The sequence below is a fragment of the Xyrauchen texanus genome, chromosome 4 (assembly GCF_025860055.1).
Source record: "Xyrauchen texanus isolate HMW12.3.18 chromosome 4, RBS_HiC_50CHRs, whole genome shotgun sequence".
In the NCBI taxonomy this organism is placed as follows: domain Eukaryota; kingdom Metazoa; phylum Chordata; class Actinopteri; order Cypriniformes; family Catostomidae; genus Xyrauchen; species Xyrauchen texanus.
This window is the reverse complement of record NC_068279.1, coordinates 47108712-47122561: the sequence shown is the minus strand read 5'-3', so window position 1 is coordinate 47122561 and position 13850 is coordinate 47108712. Positions and strand designations below refer to the sequence as shown.

Sequence of the window (13850 nt, the reverse complement as noted above, 5' to 3'; positions counted from 1 at the left end):
GAGAGAAAGGCAGCATAAAACAAATCCATAAAACTCCAGTGGTTAAATCCATGTCTTCAGAAGTGATATTATAGGTATGGGTGAGAAACAGATCAATATTTAAGTTCTTTTTTTTTTATACTATAAATCTTTCACATTTAGTGATTTATAGTAAAAAAAGGACTTAAATATTGATCTGTTTCTCACCCAAACTCATCAATTCTGAAGACATGGATTAAATCACTGGAATTGTATGGATTAGTTTTATCTCCTTTTTTTGAGCTTCAAAATTCTGGTCATCATTCACTTACATTGTATGGACCTACATAGCTGAAATACTCTTCTAAAACTCTTCATTTGTGTTTTCCAGAAGAAAAAAAACACACATAGGATGGCATGAGGGTGAGTAAATGATAAGAGAATTTTCTTTTGTGGGTGAACAATCCCTTTAAACTGATAATACAGAAGATTTAGGCTGAAAATGAGCATTGACTTTTTGATCAGAATTTCTGTCCATGCAAAATTACAATGTACTCATAGCAGTACTTTGAAACACCACTTTGTTTCCCAGCTGACTGATAAAACCTATGCACATTAACTCCAGTCAGGCAGGCTGATTTGAGCTTGTTAGCAAATGATTGTAATTTTTATGTGCAGTGTGCTTCAGACAGTCAGTGGATGTGCCATGTGAGACTGTGGCTAGTCTCAGAAGCAAGAGTTGCCTAAAGTCTAGCTAAGAAGATGTGAGCCATAATCACATTCATTTTTAATCACATTTTTACAGAACTCAACCGGTCATGTGTTTGCCCATAAACACCACTGTTGACCCGCCAATCATTCCTCAGACATTCTTCCATTGCTCCGCTCCCCTTGGCCTCAACACTCCTGTTGCCACACTTACCATTTGTGTCACCTTAAAGGAGGTTATAAAGGGTAATTTACAAGGTGAGTCAGACTGAGAACTTGAGAGAAAATATGCTAATTGATAGTGAATATTTTAGTTTTCCATAGAAATGCCTATATTGATCCAACTGTATTCTTGAATATCATTTATTAAATCAAACATGTGCATTTATGTTTTTTTTTTTGTTTTTTTCAGATCCTTTCAGTGCTGTGGTATCAGTGGCTCTGGAGCTGGACTCTCAGCTCAGGACCCCTAGGCTGTTGTTTGGCCCCAGGTCTGCCTCCTTTATCTGGACCCCCAGCAGCAACCTCACCAGCATTTCTTCTGTCTGCACTAATCTCTCCATCAGCATCCCGGTCAGTATATGTGGGTGGGTGTGTGTGTGTGTGTGTGTTTATGTATGAAATTGTGTGTACAAGTTTGGAAAACAGGTTTGGGGGAACACTTTTAAATATCCTCAACAAACATCAGTAAAGCTTTGGCGGGCACCAAACAACTTTCAATTAATGAAAAACCCTGACTGTTAAAGTGATGGAAAGCATCTGTATCAATCAGTCAATCAATCAATGTTTTTAAAATTCACTTAAAGAGGAAGAATATCTTTTGTTACAAAAGCCTCTGATGTAATAAATAAGTAGCATTTTTTCATTTTGCACTGCAAGGTGTAAATGCATTCCAGCTAAAGGGTATCCATATACAGTTGAAGTCAGAAGTTTACATACACCTTAGCCAAATACATTTAAACTCAGTTTTTCACAACTCCTGACATTTAATTGTAGAAAACATTCCTTGACTTTGGTCAGTTAGGATCACCACTTTATTTTAATAATGTGAAATGGCAGAATAATAGTAGAGAGAATGATTTATTTCAGCTTTTATTTCTTTCATCACATTCCCAGTGGGTCAGAAGTTTACATACACTTTGTTAGTATTTGGTAGCATTGCCTTAAAATTGTTTAACTTGGGTAAAACCTTTTGGGTAGTCTTCCTCCAGCTTCTCACAATAATTTGCTGGAATTTTGGCCCATTCCTCCAGACAGAACAGGTGTAAATGAGTCAGGTTTGTTGGCCTCCTTGCTCGCACACGCTTTTCCAGTTCTGCCCACAAATTGTCTATTGGACTGAGGTCAGGGCTTTGTGATGGCCACTTCAATACCTTGACTTTGTTGTCCTTAAGTCATTTTGCCACAACTTTGGAGGTATGCTTGGGGTCATTGTCCATTTGGAAAGCCCATTTGCAATGAGCTTTAACTTCCTGGCTGATGTCTTGAAATGTTGCTTCAATATATCCACATAATTTTCCTTCATGATGTCATCAATTTTGTGAAGTGCACCAGTCCCTCCTGCAGCAAAGCACCTCCACAACATGATGCGGCCACCCCAATGCTTCACGGTTGGGATGGTGTTCTTCAGCTTGCAAGCCTCACCCTTTTTCCTCCAAACATGCCGATGGTCATTATGGCCAAAAAGTTCAAATTTTGTTTCGTCAAACCAGAGGACATTTCTCCAAAAAGTAAAATCTTTGTCCCGATGTGCACTTACAAACTGTAGTCTGGCTTTTCTATGGTGGTTTTGGAGCAGTGGCTTCTTCCTTGCTGAGCAGCATTTCAGGTTATGTCGATATAGGACTCGTTTTACTGTGGATATAGATACTTGTCTACCTGTTTCCTCCAGCATCTTCACATGGTCCTTTGCTGTTGTTCTGGGATTGATTTGCACTTTTTGCACCAAACTAAGTTCATCTCTAGGAGACAGAATGCATCTCCTTCCTGAGTAGCACGATGGCTACGTGGTCCCATGGTGATTATACTTGTGTATTATTGTTTGTACAGATGAACTTGGTACATTCAGGCATATGGAAATTGCTCCCAAGGATGAACCAAACATGTGGATGTCCACAATTGTTGTTTTCTGAGGCCTATCAGAAGCTAATTGTCTAAAGGCTTGACATAATTTTCTGGAATTTTCCAAGCTGCATAAAGGCACCGTTAACTTGGTGTATGTAAACTTCTGACCCACTGAAATTGTAATAGTCAATTAAAAGTGAAACAATCTGTCTGTAAACAATTGTTGGAAAAATTGCTCGTGTCATGCACAAAGTAGATGTCCTAAATGACTTGCCAAAACTATACTTTGCTAATATTAAATCTGTGGTGTGGTAAAAAAAATAAATAGTTTTATTGACTTCAATCTAAATGTATGTAAACTTCTGACTTCAACTGCACTAGTCAGATATTAAATAATGTTAATGCAGGTTAATGCAAGGTGTAAATGGGACCTTTAGTTTTTGCATACTGTTACATTTCCTCTGTCTGATTGAGTTGTGTATGTTTGCACTACAGGAATGTATATCAGACTTCCATGAGGTTCCTCTCTCTGTAAGGATGAATTATACAGGACAAGTGATTCCAGGAACAGGAGGCCTGAGACCAGTGCTGAGCCCTGACTGCCACCCTACATTCACAGAGATGGTCAGTGTTTGTGTACATGCAGATATGTGTGTATGTAGACAGACAGACAGCTTTACACCATCTTAAATGGTCTTACCTCAGACATTTGTTGGTAAGCCACTCGAATGACAGAAAGCTATGAGAGTTTTTTTTTTTTTAAATAAAACCCTCCTCCCAGCACCACATTTCTAGTTCAGCTTTACGGAGATCTTTCGTATGTATAATTGTCTTAACTGCATGTCTTACATGCTCGATTTTGTCTTATAACTTGTCATATCCATTATAATTATTACTGTCAATTTCAACCAAACAGTTATTTTAGCCAAGTATCCTCAAAATGTTCAATGCATGACATAAAAATATTAAATCAATGGAAATAATCTACAGTTTTTCACTAAATAATAACAAGAAATAACGATATTTAATCATTTTCATTTAGATGCACCAATACATCAATACGGTATTAATAAGCAGTATTTACTTGCCTATATATATTATGAGGATTACTTTTGTTTTGTATAATAGTAATGTATTTTTATCGGATTCACTTCACCTATAGCTTTTTATTTTGGTGGAAAGCTGAAAGTACTGTCATTTTTACTTCACCTTTTTACTGCAGTGTTGCTCACTTAAAAATCTGGTGAAACGCTGTCACCTCGTCCCATTTTTAGATTTGCAGAATACGTTTTTACAAAGGTTTGGAATCGCATGAATGTGTAAACCTGCAGCACTTTGCTTTCACAATGCTCGTGAGGCCGCCAGCTTAAAAGAGCCTGTCATGTGACAAGTCAAAATAATTTTTTTTACATTGTCACAAATGCTGTTGATTGAGCTTAACTTGTATTAAACCCAGGATATTCATTTAATAATTGTGCAGCTCATAAGTATCATGGAATTAGTCTAGTCTTTAGGAAATGTAGTGGCCGAATAATAAGCATACTGCTATCGTAGCGATATTCATGATTTTGCTTCATTTTATATCCCCAGCAAAATCATTGTGATATTATTGTGAATATATAGTACAGTTGAGGCTGTGCTGACTGCCCCCTTCTGACAGAATTTACGTACGGCATGATTAATTGCGTTTAAAAACATTTGCACATAATTTTTTATATAACTAACCGCACTGAAATAATGCATTTATTGTCATTACTGAACTGTGTAGTATTTTAATTGTTTTTTTTTTTTCATTAAAAGATTATATTATAATTAGTGTTGCCAGTACCAGCTGTCCCGTAAAATACAGGATCGTCCCCTATTTTAAGCTGGTCAGATGGCGTCATGGCAAATTCGTTCAAGATATTTAATTTAACCTTGATATTCATTGTAAATGTTGCCTAATGTGGGTAGGGGACCATCTAAAAAGTCCTCACATTGTGTTAAAACATCCTAATACTGTCGCAGGTCTGATAAGGGACCATCTGAAAAGTCCACACAAGCGACATCTGCCGTTGTTGATATTAACTATATTTAAAATATTTATATATATATATTAAAAGTTTATATTATAATTAGGTTTGTCACCATCCCATAAAATACGGGATCGTCCGGTTTTGAATCAATAAGGGATGGAAAATTTGTTCAAGATCATTCATTTAAAGCAACAGTACACCCAAAAATGTAAATTCTCTCATGATTTATTCACCCCCTCTCATCCCAGATGTGCATAATTTTCTTTCTTCAGCAGAATACAAATGAAGATTTTTAGAAAAATATTTCAGATCTGTAGGTCCATACAATGCAAGTGAATGGGTGCCAAAATGTTGAAGCTCCAAATTCCACATAAAGGGAGCATAAAAGTAATCCATATGACTCCAGTGGTTAAAACCATGTCTTCAGAAGTGATATGATAAGTGTGAGTGAAAAACAGATCAATAATTAAGTCCTTTTTTATCATAAATTCTCCACCCTTCCCAATAGGGGTCAATATGCACAAAGAATGGGAATCACCAAAAACAGAAGAAGGAGAAAGTGAAAGTCAAGGAAAAAGGACTTGAATGTTGTATCTTAAATATTAATACTGGTTTCTCACCCACACCTAATATATCACTTCAGAAGACATGGATTTAACCACCAGAGTCATCTGGAGTACATTTATGTTGCCATCATGTCGTTTTTGGAGCTTCAAAGTTTTGGTCACCTTTCACTTTCATTTTATGGACCTACAGAGCTGAGATATTCTTCTAAAAATCTTTGTTTGTGTTCAGCAGAAGAAAGGAAGTTATACACATCTGGGATGGCATGAGGGTGAGTAAATGATGAGAATTTTCATTTTTGGGTGAAAAAAAAAAATACTCCAACAACTTAAAGAGAGAGTGTCCTTTATTCTACAGCTCCAAAAGTCGCAACCATGTTTATAATGGTTGATACATTTTTATAAACTTTTCTGATTTTTGTGAAGGGTTTGAAGGGCCTGACCACACACTACTAAAATGCACATTATGCTCTCAATCTTCAATGTGTGTTTTCCAGGTGATTCTGGAGAAGGTGTGTGGGGAAGATCATGTGTGCATATCGGATTTAAATGTTTCTCTCTCTTTTGTGAGGTTTGTGTTCAATTTCATTTCACTTTTGGCTCATGCTCTTCATGCAGTGTAATGAAGCCAAATGCATCTGTGTAATCTCTTTTTCAGCGACACAGTGGTGAGCACTGCAGGTTACCCTGTTAGTATCTCAGTGGAGGTGACAAATAATGGAGAAGATTCCACAGACACTGTACTGTTACTTCATCATCCCACCATCCTGTCCTTCACCCATGTCAAAGCGGTCAGAACCTCCATAAAGCAATTAATCACAGTTTAATATACAGACACAAGATACAAAATAACATGTCTTAAAACAGCCTCTTCAGATTTAAACATAAATTAGTACCTTTAAGCAATCAATCAATCAATCAATATTTATTTATTTATAGAGCACATTAAAAAACCAAGGTTGATCAAAGTGCTGTACAATATAAATATATTTACTACAATACATGTTAGTGTTAGTTGCATGTTAGTTGACCTTTATTTTTAGGCATATTAAACACATTGATTTAAGTGTAAGTTAAGAATTGCATACTACCAATCTTCCCATACTTATATTTGTGCAGTGTATATATACAGTCACATTTCTGTATGCATGAAATACCCAGATAACCTAATAAATTTGCCAAACTTTGGAAAACTGCATCCCACAATATCACTAATGATTTTTGAACACCTCTATTTTTTCTTATTCAGTTTGCCATAGTATATTAAGATAAAGACTAGTATTGTAGTATGGTATTATAAGCATGCATGCTAGTGTAGTATCATATGCTTATCTGTACAGATGAGATCTCACTCCTACCATTGTATCTTATTTCCTATCAAAAGTTACTGATTAAGACAACTGAATTTAAAGATGTAAGTTAAAGAAAAACTGACAAAGAATTCAAAAGAGAGATCTTCATTCTGATGTCTGTTTTGGGTCTCTCAGAAACATTTTGCTGCTTTTCTTTCTTTCACATTCACATTTCACCTTTTTTTTGTCTCTCTTAAACGGATAGTCACCCAAAAATGAAAATGATCTCTCTCACTCTCATGCTATCTCAGATGTGTGTGACTTTCTCCTTCAGAATACAAATATCTCAGCTCTGTAGGTCCATTTAATTGAAATGAATGGTGGCCATAACTCTGAAACTCCAAAATGCACATAAAGGCAGCATAAAAGTAATCCATAAGACTCTAATCGGATTTGGGTGAGAACAGACCCAGATATATATCCATTTTCACATAAATCTTGACATCAGCAGTCTCCTTGGCGATTATGATTTCAAGCTTGATAGCGCTCTGCTCATGCGTCAAGCACTAGGATGTGTAATCGAGCTTGAAATCATGATTGTGCCTAGAGACTGCAATGGCAAGATGTTATACTTGGTTCTGTTCGCACTCAAAATCAACAATATCAGATTAATCCATGCTGCCTCTATGTGAGTTTTGGAGCTTCAAAGTTCTGGCCACCATTCACTTGTATTGTATGGACCTACAGAGCTGAAATATTCTTCTAAAAATCTCAAATACACATCTGGGATGGCATGAGGGTGGGTAAATGATGAGAGATTTTTCATTTTTGGATGAGCTAACCCTTTAAGATTTTTTAAACTGTGTCAATGTGTCCCATTCTGAACTACTGCACTGATAGCATATACTGAACATATATTAAATGAAGTCTTGTTCTTTCTCATGCTGCAGTCTAGTGGACTGGTGTTGTGTGTGTCCAATCAGACTGAGATCTCAAACGTCATACACACAACATGCCAGTTTGCAAGAGTTTTCCGTCAGAGAGTGAAGGTTGGTAAACCACTAGAAGAGCTTTTATCAACACCGATTTCACAAAGTCTTTCTTTACAGTAAATTGCAGCAGACCCCAAATGCTTAGTATTAAACTGCAGCGCACCATTTTTGCTGCAGAAATTAATGATACCTCAAATCGTGTTGGCTTACTAGTGACATAAATATCATAGAGACTCGATGATGGTCTTTTTTGAGTTGGGCCTTTAAGCAACCACATTGCAACGCCCTAGAAACTGATGTGAAACTGATGGCGTGTTTTGCTCTTCATCATTTCCTAGTGGTTATCATTAAATGTTATTTAATATTTAGTTTATAAATGACACTGTGCTAAGCCCTGCCTTAAAAGCATTCTGACCAATCCTATCTTAGCAACTGTTGCTGTGCACCATTTCTCTGACAAGCGTTTGCTTTTTTTTCCATTGAAAGTCATAAGAGTAATGTGTGTTTGAGTAGTTCTAATCGGAATTTTATAGAAATGATCCACAAAATGTAAAAAAAAACTTGTTGCTGGGTCACTTGTAATTATGACACGAGGTACTTAGAGAGGATACACGCAGTGTTTTTTATTTAAATAACTTAGATGAAATGATGTGTCCAGCATCGAATCTATAGGGGATACGATATGGCTTGTATTTAAGTTAGTCTAATGGTGTCACGGCGAAATTGTTAAATATTGTTCATTTCACCTTGAGTAAATTTAGCATACAGTGGGTAAGGGACTGTCTGAAAAGTCCACACATTGTGCAAAACCATTTAAAAACATCAGATAAATTTGCTTTAAAATGTTATTTTGTATTCCTATATGGAGTTCTGTAAAGCTTGACCGAGTGAGCAACGGTAACCAAGGGGGGCACAGCTTAGCGAAGGGTTAATTGACAGGTGATATGTATTACATTTAAAAACAAAAATGGTTAAAAATGCATATCTTGTATCTTACTGTGTCTTTCCATTTGTATTTTTTTTCTAAGACCACATTGATGATGTCATTCACAGTATCTACACCTGTAGCTGTAAACAAGCTCTTAGTTGTGAATGCATCAGCTAAAAGGTCAGTACCAGCCCTTAAATGTAAACCCAAACCATACTGTATACTTCACTACATATAGAAATACAGTATAGGCTGTCAATTTTTGTCAGATCTAAACTGCGCTTTTTCTTCCCATTCCAGTAAAAACGAGAACAATGACACCACGCAAGACAATCTTGCATCTACGTCCGTGGTCACCAAACTTCCTGTTAATGTTGTGGTGAGAGAGTAAGTGGCAAGTTTCTTTTCTCAGTTTAGACATTCACTGTGCTGTAGGTGTAGAAGGTAAATGGAAAATGTTAATAAGAAAGAAGTTGCTTGTGGTATCAGTGTTGATGTTCAATCTTTATGTTTCAGTGGAGGCTCAACTCGATTTGTGAGATATCCTCATAGCACACAGCTTGAACATGTATATACGGTAAAGGACTTGGTGTCCCTAATCTACATGAAGTGCTTTTATTATATCAACATGAAATTCAAATTGACCCCATTTATTTTCTTTCTAATAAATTCTCATCATTTACTCACCTTCATGCCATCCCAGATGTGTGAGACTTTCTTTCTTGTGCTAAACACAAATATAGACTTTTAGAAGAATATCTCAGCTCTGTTGGTTCATACAATGGAAGTGAATGGTGACCAGAACTTTTAAGCTCCAAAAAGTACATAAAGGCAGCATAAAAGTAATCAATAAGACTCCAGTGTTTAAATCCACGTCTTCATAAGAGACATGATAGGTGTGGGTGAGAAACAGATTCATATTTAAGTCCTTTTTACTTTAAATATCCATCTTTGACCAGCCCCGTCCAGTAGGTGGCAATATGGAAGAAGAATGCTAATTGGCAAAAAACAAAAGACGATGAATGTAGAAGTGAAAGTGAACGTGGAGATTTATAGTAAAAAAAGACCTTAAATATTGATCTGTTTCTCATCCAAACACATCATATCACTTCTGAAGACATTAAGACACCTGGAGGCTTATGGATTACATTTATGCTGCCTTTATGTGCTTTTTGGAGCTTTAACATTTTGGCCACCATTAACTTGCATTGTGAGGACCAACAGAGCTGATATATCTGTCTAAAAATATTTCTTTGTGTTCAGCAGAAGAAAGGAAGCCATCCACATCTGGAATGGCATGAGGGTGAGTAAATGATGAGAGAAAGTTTTGGGTGAACTATCCCTTTAAGTCTGTAAGTGTTGTTTCATGTTGACTTTAAGTTTAAACTAACATTATTTGTCAATTTCACACACAACTAACAGTTTTTTCCTCTGTTCCCTACCTTAAAAATAAAACTAGGTGGAGAACATTGGTCAGTTGTCTGTACCTGTGAATATTACCTTTGTGTTGCAAGAGGACACGGGGTTAGGGATTTCGCTGCGCTTGTCTCTACCTAAAATAGTGAGTTTGTGACATTTTCTTAATGGGAGTTGATGTTGGAAGGAAAAGGAATGTTGTGGAAGCATTATTGAGCTAGGTACCATTCTTCAAATGTTGTTTACTTGGATAGAGTGAAATGTTTTTGGGTTGAACATGGGATTTGCTGTTCTTCCAAGCAAGGGTAAAGTATATTCAGCTATGTCGCCAGAGCAACATAAAGGTATCTTTATCACTGCAAGGGTAATTATTCCAATTAGGGCTGTCAACGGACTAAAATTTTGAATCAAATTAATTACATGATGTGCTGATTAATCATTCGAATTATTCGCATATATCATAATCTACTGAGAAAGGACCCCAAATAAAAATCATATTTACGGGCAAATTGGCATAATTTTTTTATACATTTCCGTTGAAGCAAAGAATCGTGGGTTGTGAGTGCCCACGTAGGATACACCTCATGCATCCTCCGAATTCCTGTGAAAGAAGGTCGCATTCGAAGGCTGCATTCGAAGTGTCCTACTCGTTTTTCTGAAACTACATCGAATGCTCGATGACGTATGTGGCCGACAAATGCGACCTCCAGAGGATGCAGCCTTCCAAACGAGAGACAGCCATGCTGTCAGTAAGTTTGGTTTGTTGTCTTTACGGCTTGTGTTGCCTGTTCAGCTGGAGTCGCGCTTACTGCCCCCCGCTGACAGATATTCGTAAAACGCGAAGTTGAACATTCCTTATTATGGTCTGGGGGCATTATAAATAATAGCAGTAATTTCTTAAATAATTAATCGCACAGAATAAACGTGTCAAATCGACAGCCCTAATTCCAGTATATATATCCCATGTTTATGCCAAGTTACCAAGTGAACTACATTCGAATAACAGAACCTTTATCACATTGACCCTTACCCCAAAAGTGACCCTCACCCAAGAGCAGTCATAGCACAGTCACATCACATGATATCTGACAGAATCAGGGGACAGGACACATTTAAAAAAAACATGAAGTAGCATATGACTGCTTGATGAAATCCTCCATCCTTTGGCCTTCAATTGTAAACAAAAGTATAAAGAAGCAAAACTCAGTTTGTTTTCATGTAGTGGGAAACTTAATGTGCTAAACCACTTCTAACTGTCATTTCCTCTTTTCCTTCTTGTGTGTTTGTGATCCAGAATGGAACTGGTGCAACCTGTGAAAAGCAATTTGTCCCCATAAATGCTAAAAGCTTCAATTTGATACAGGTAAGCTCATCTTTATATAGCTTTGGAACCTCAAGGGAATTATTTACTCACCCTTGTGTCATTCTAAATTGGTTCGACTTACCTTTCGTCTGTGGAACATAAAAGGGACATTTTAGCGGTTTAGTTTAGCAGAGTGTCCTGGTTGCTGTTTTAATCACACAATAAATTGGATTGGGACAGACACTGTTAAGCCCCAAAATTGGTGTATGTGTAACGGGAACCAGCTGGTACACGATAGCTGTGCGGTATGTGTAAACATCCTTCCCCTGGCATCAAGAGGAACACTAGCAACTGAGGCTAGGGCCGTAGCCTTTAGCCTCCTCGTTATTCTCACATGGTCCCTTGCTAGCAGACACCGGTTCGAATCTCGCTCGGATTGGGTTGAGCAAGACCGGTTACATATGCACAATCACATTTCCATAAAGTCCTTTTTATGACTAATTTGTTGTTTACCGATAATCTTTCCCTCTGCGGCAGCTCTGAAATCTCATTCAGATTCATGTATATTAAAATATGGCACATCAAGAAGAATTGTATAAGGTTTGATGTCAATAATGAGACATTCATGAAGCAATGACGTTTGCGTAAATGACAGGATTTTCATATTCCTTTAATCTCACATGTTGACTGTCATGTTGTTTTCTTACAATGGTAACTTTCTCTCGGACAGCTTTGTAATGTTTCTACCTGTCATCTGATTGGTTGCACCATAAACGTGTTGACTCATGATCAGCCAATCAGCTTCATGTTTACTGGAAATTTCAGTTCAGGCAAGCAGGTAAAGTATTAGTTCTAACTTCTCTCACACTTTATGATCTCTAAAATAGCTCCTTTTCTATATTTTCTTATGAAAGGCAAGTGTTGTTGACTTATGTCTGTGTTGTTGCTTTCAGGTGTCAGGTATGCAGATTAGCATCAAGAGTTGGGGATTTCTCTCGTTTGACAGTGAGCAGTTCATCCAGTATCCCCCCGATGACTCTCACCATCTCAGTGTAAGTAAACGACAACATTTCCCCCTATAACGTCAATTTGAAAATGTTTTGTTCCAGCTCTAAAATCTGATTGGATGAGCCAAACAGCCTGGAAGCTGTTGGAAAACAGTTGATAGACACGCCTGTGATCGCACGTCAATTAAAGGAATATTCCGGGTTCAATACAAATTAAGCTCAATCCGACAGCATTTGTGACTAAATTGATTAGCACAAAAATGTATTTTGACTCTTCCCTCCTTTTCTTTAAAAAACTAAATAAAAATGTGTGTGACAGTGAGGCACTTACAATGGAAGTGATGTGGCCATTTTTTTGGTTCAAATACTCACTGTTTTAAAAGTTTAGCCACATGACATAAACAATAAGTGTGTTAACATGATTTTACTGTGATAAAATCACTTACTAAACTTTTCTGTGTAGAGTTATTGCCAATTTTATAACTACGTTGCCATGACGGTGTCAACAAACCATAAAAGCCTAAAATTACTAAAAATGATTTACAGCTCAAATAATTCACAGGTTTTAACAGAAGAATTACTGTAAGTGCTTTTATAAAAATATAAGATGGATGTTTCTGCCTTACAACTTCCATTGTAAGTGTCTCACTGTAACCTCCATTATTGCTTTTTTTAAAGAAAAGAAGGGACGAGTCACAGTTCATTATTGTGGTAATCAATATTGTCACAAATGCTGTTGGTTAAGCTCAACTTATATTAAATCTGGAATATTCCTGACACTGTTCATGCCTAATAACACCCATTGAACATACACTGCCTGGCCAAAAAACTAAGTCACAGTTTATAATCTGGGGCTGCTTCGATTGGTCAGGTCTAGACTCAGCATCATTATGTGCCAAATAAAATGAAGTCAGCTGACTATGTGAATGTACTGAATGACAAGGTTATCCCATCAATGGGTTTTCTTCCCTGATGGCACGGGCATATTCCAGGAGGACAATGCCAAGATTCATCAGGCTCAAATTGTGAAAGAGTGGTTCAGCAGGCATGAGGAATCAGTTTCACACATTAATTGGCCAGCACAGAGTCCTGACCTTAACCCCATTGAAAGTCTTTGGAATGTGCTGGAGAAGATTTTACGGAGTGCTTCGACTCTCTACCAGCATCCTGGTCAAAAATGAATGCAACTCTGGACGGGAATAAATGTTGTGATGTTGCATAAGGTTGTCAAAACAATGCCACATGACAAATGCATGCTGTAATCAAAGCTAAAGGCGTGACTTTCAAAGTATGTGACTTTTTTTTTTTTGGCCATGCAGTGTAGTAAACATCACTATAAGGTCCCAAAAGATGCTTCATTTATCATTTTTCCATTACAAAGAAAGATCTTCTAGTGAGAATGTTAAGGTGTTTGCTTTCATCATCGCTGTTTCTCTCTATTCTCCAGATTGTCACCGAGTTTGAGGTCCCATCTCAGGCCCTTACAGTACTCATCGCCTCGCTATCTGTCATCTTTGGACTCATCGCTATGGCGATCATATTTGTGGTTCTGTACAAAGTTAGTGTTCATAAAACATAATTTACACAATTTGTCTACAGATCTT

At 37.1% G+C, this 13850-nt stretch overlaps 1 protein-coding gene across 1 annotated transcript in view; it reads left to right on the top strand.

Moving 5' to 3' along the window:
• LOC127637985 (integrin alpha-X-like) overlaps positions 1–13850 on the top strand; it is a 41395-nt gene that overhangs the window by 24056 nt on the left and 3489 nt on the right. The window contains exons 16-29 of the mRNA XM_052119329.1: positions 764–924; positions 1079–1239; positions 3226–3354; positions 5806–5879; positions 5967–6099; positions 7551–7649; positions 8621–8700; positions 8821–8907; positions 9037–9097; positions 9980–10081; positions 11231–11299; positions 11970–12077; positions 12193–12291; positions 13694–13804. Of these exons, the coding sequence (XP_051975289.1) occupies positions 764–924; positions 1079–1239; positions 3226–3354; positions 5806–5879; positions 5967–6099; positions 7551–7649; positions 8621–8700; positions 8821–8907; positions 9037–9097; positions 9980–10081; positions 11231–11299; positions 11970–12077; positions 12193–12291; positions 13694–13804 (1474 nt within the window). The remainder of the gene's footprint in view (positions 1–763; positions 925–1078; positions 1240–3225; positions 3355–5805; positions 5880–5966; positions 6100–7550; positions 7650–8620; positions 8701–8820; positions 8908–9036; positions 9098–9979; positions 10082–11230; positions 11300–11969; positions 12078–12192; positions 12292–13693; positions 13805–13850) is intronic.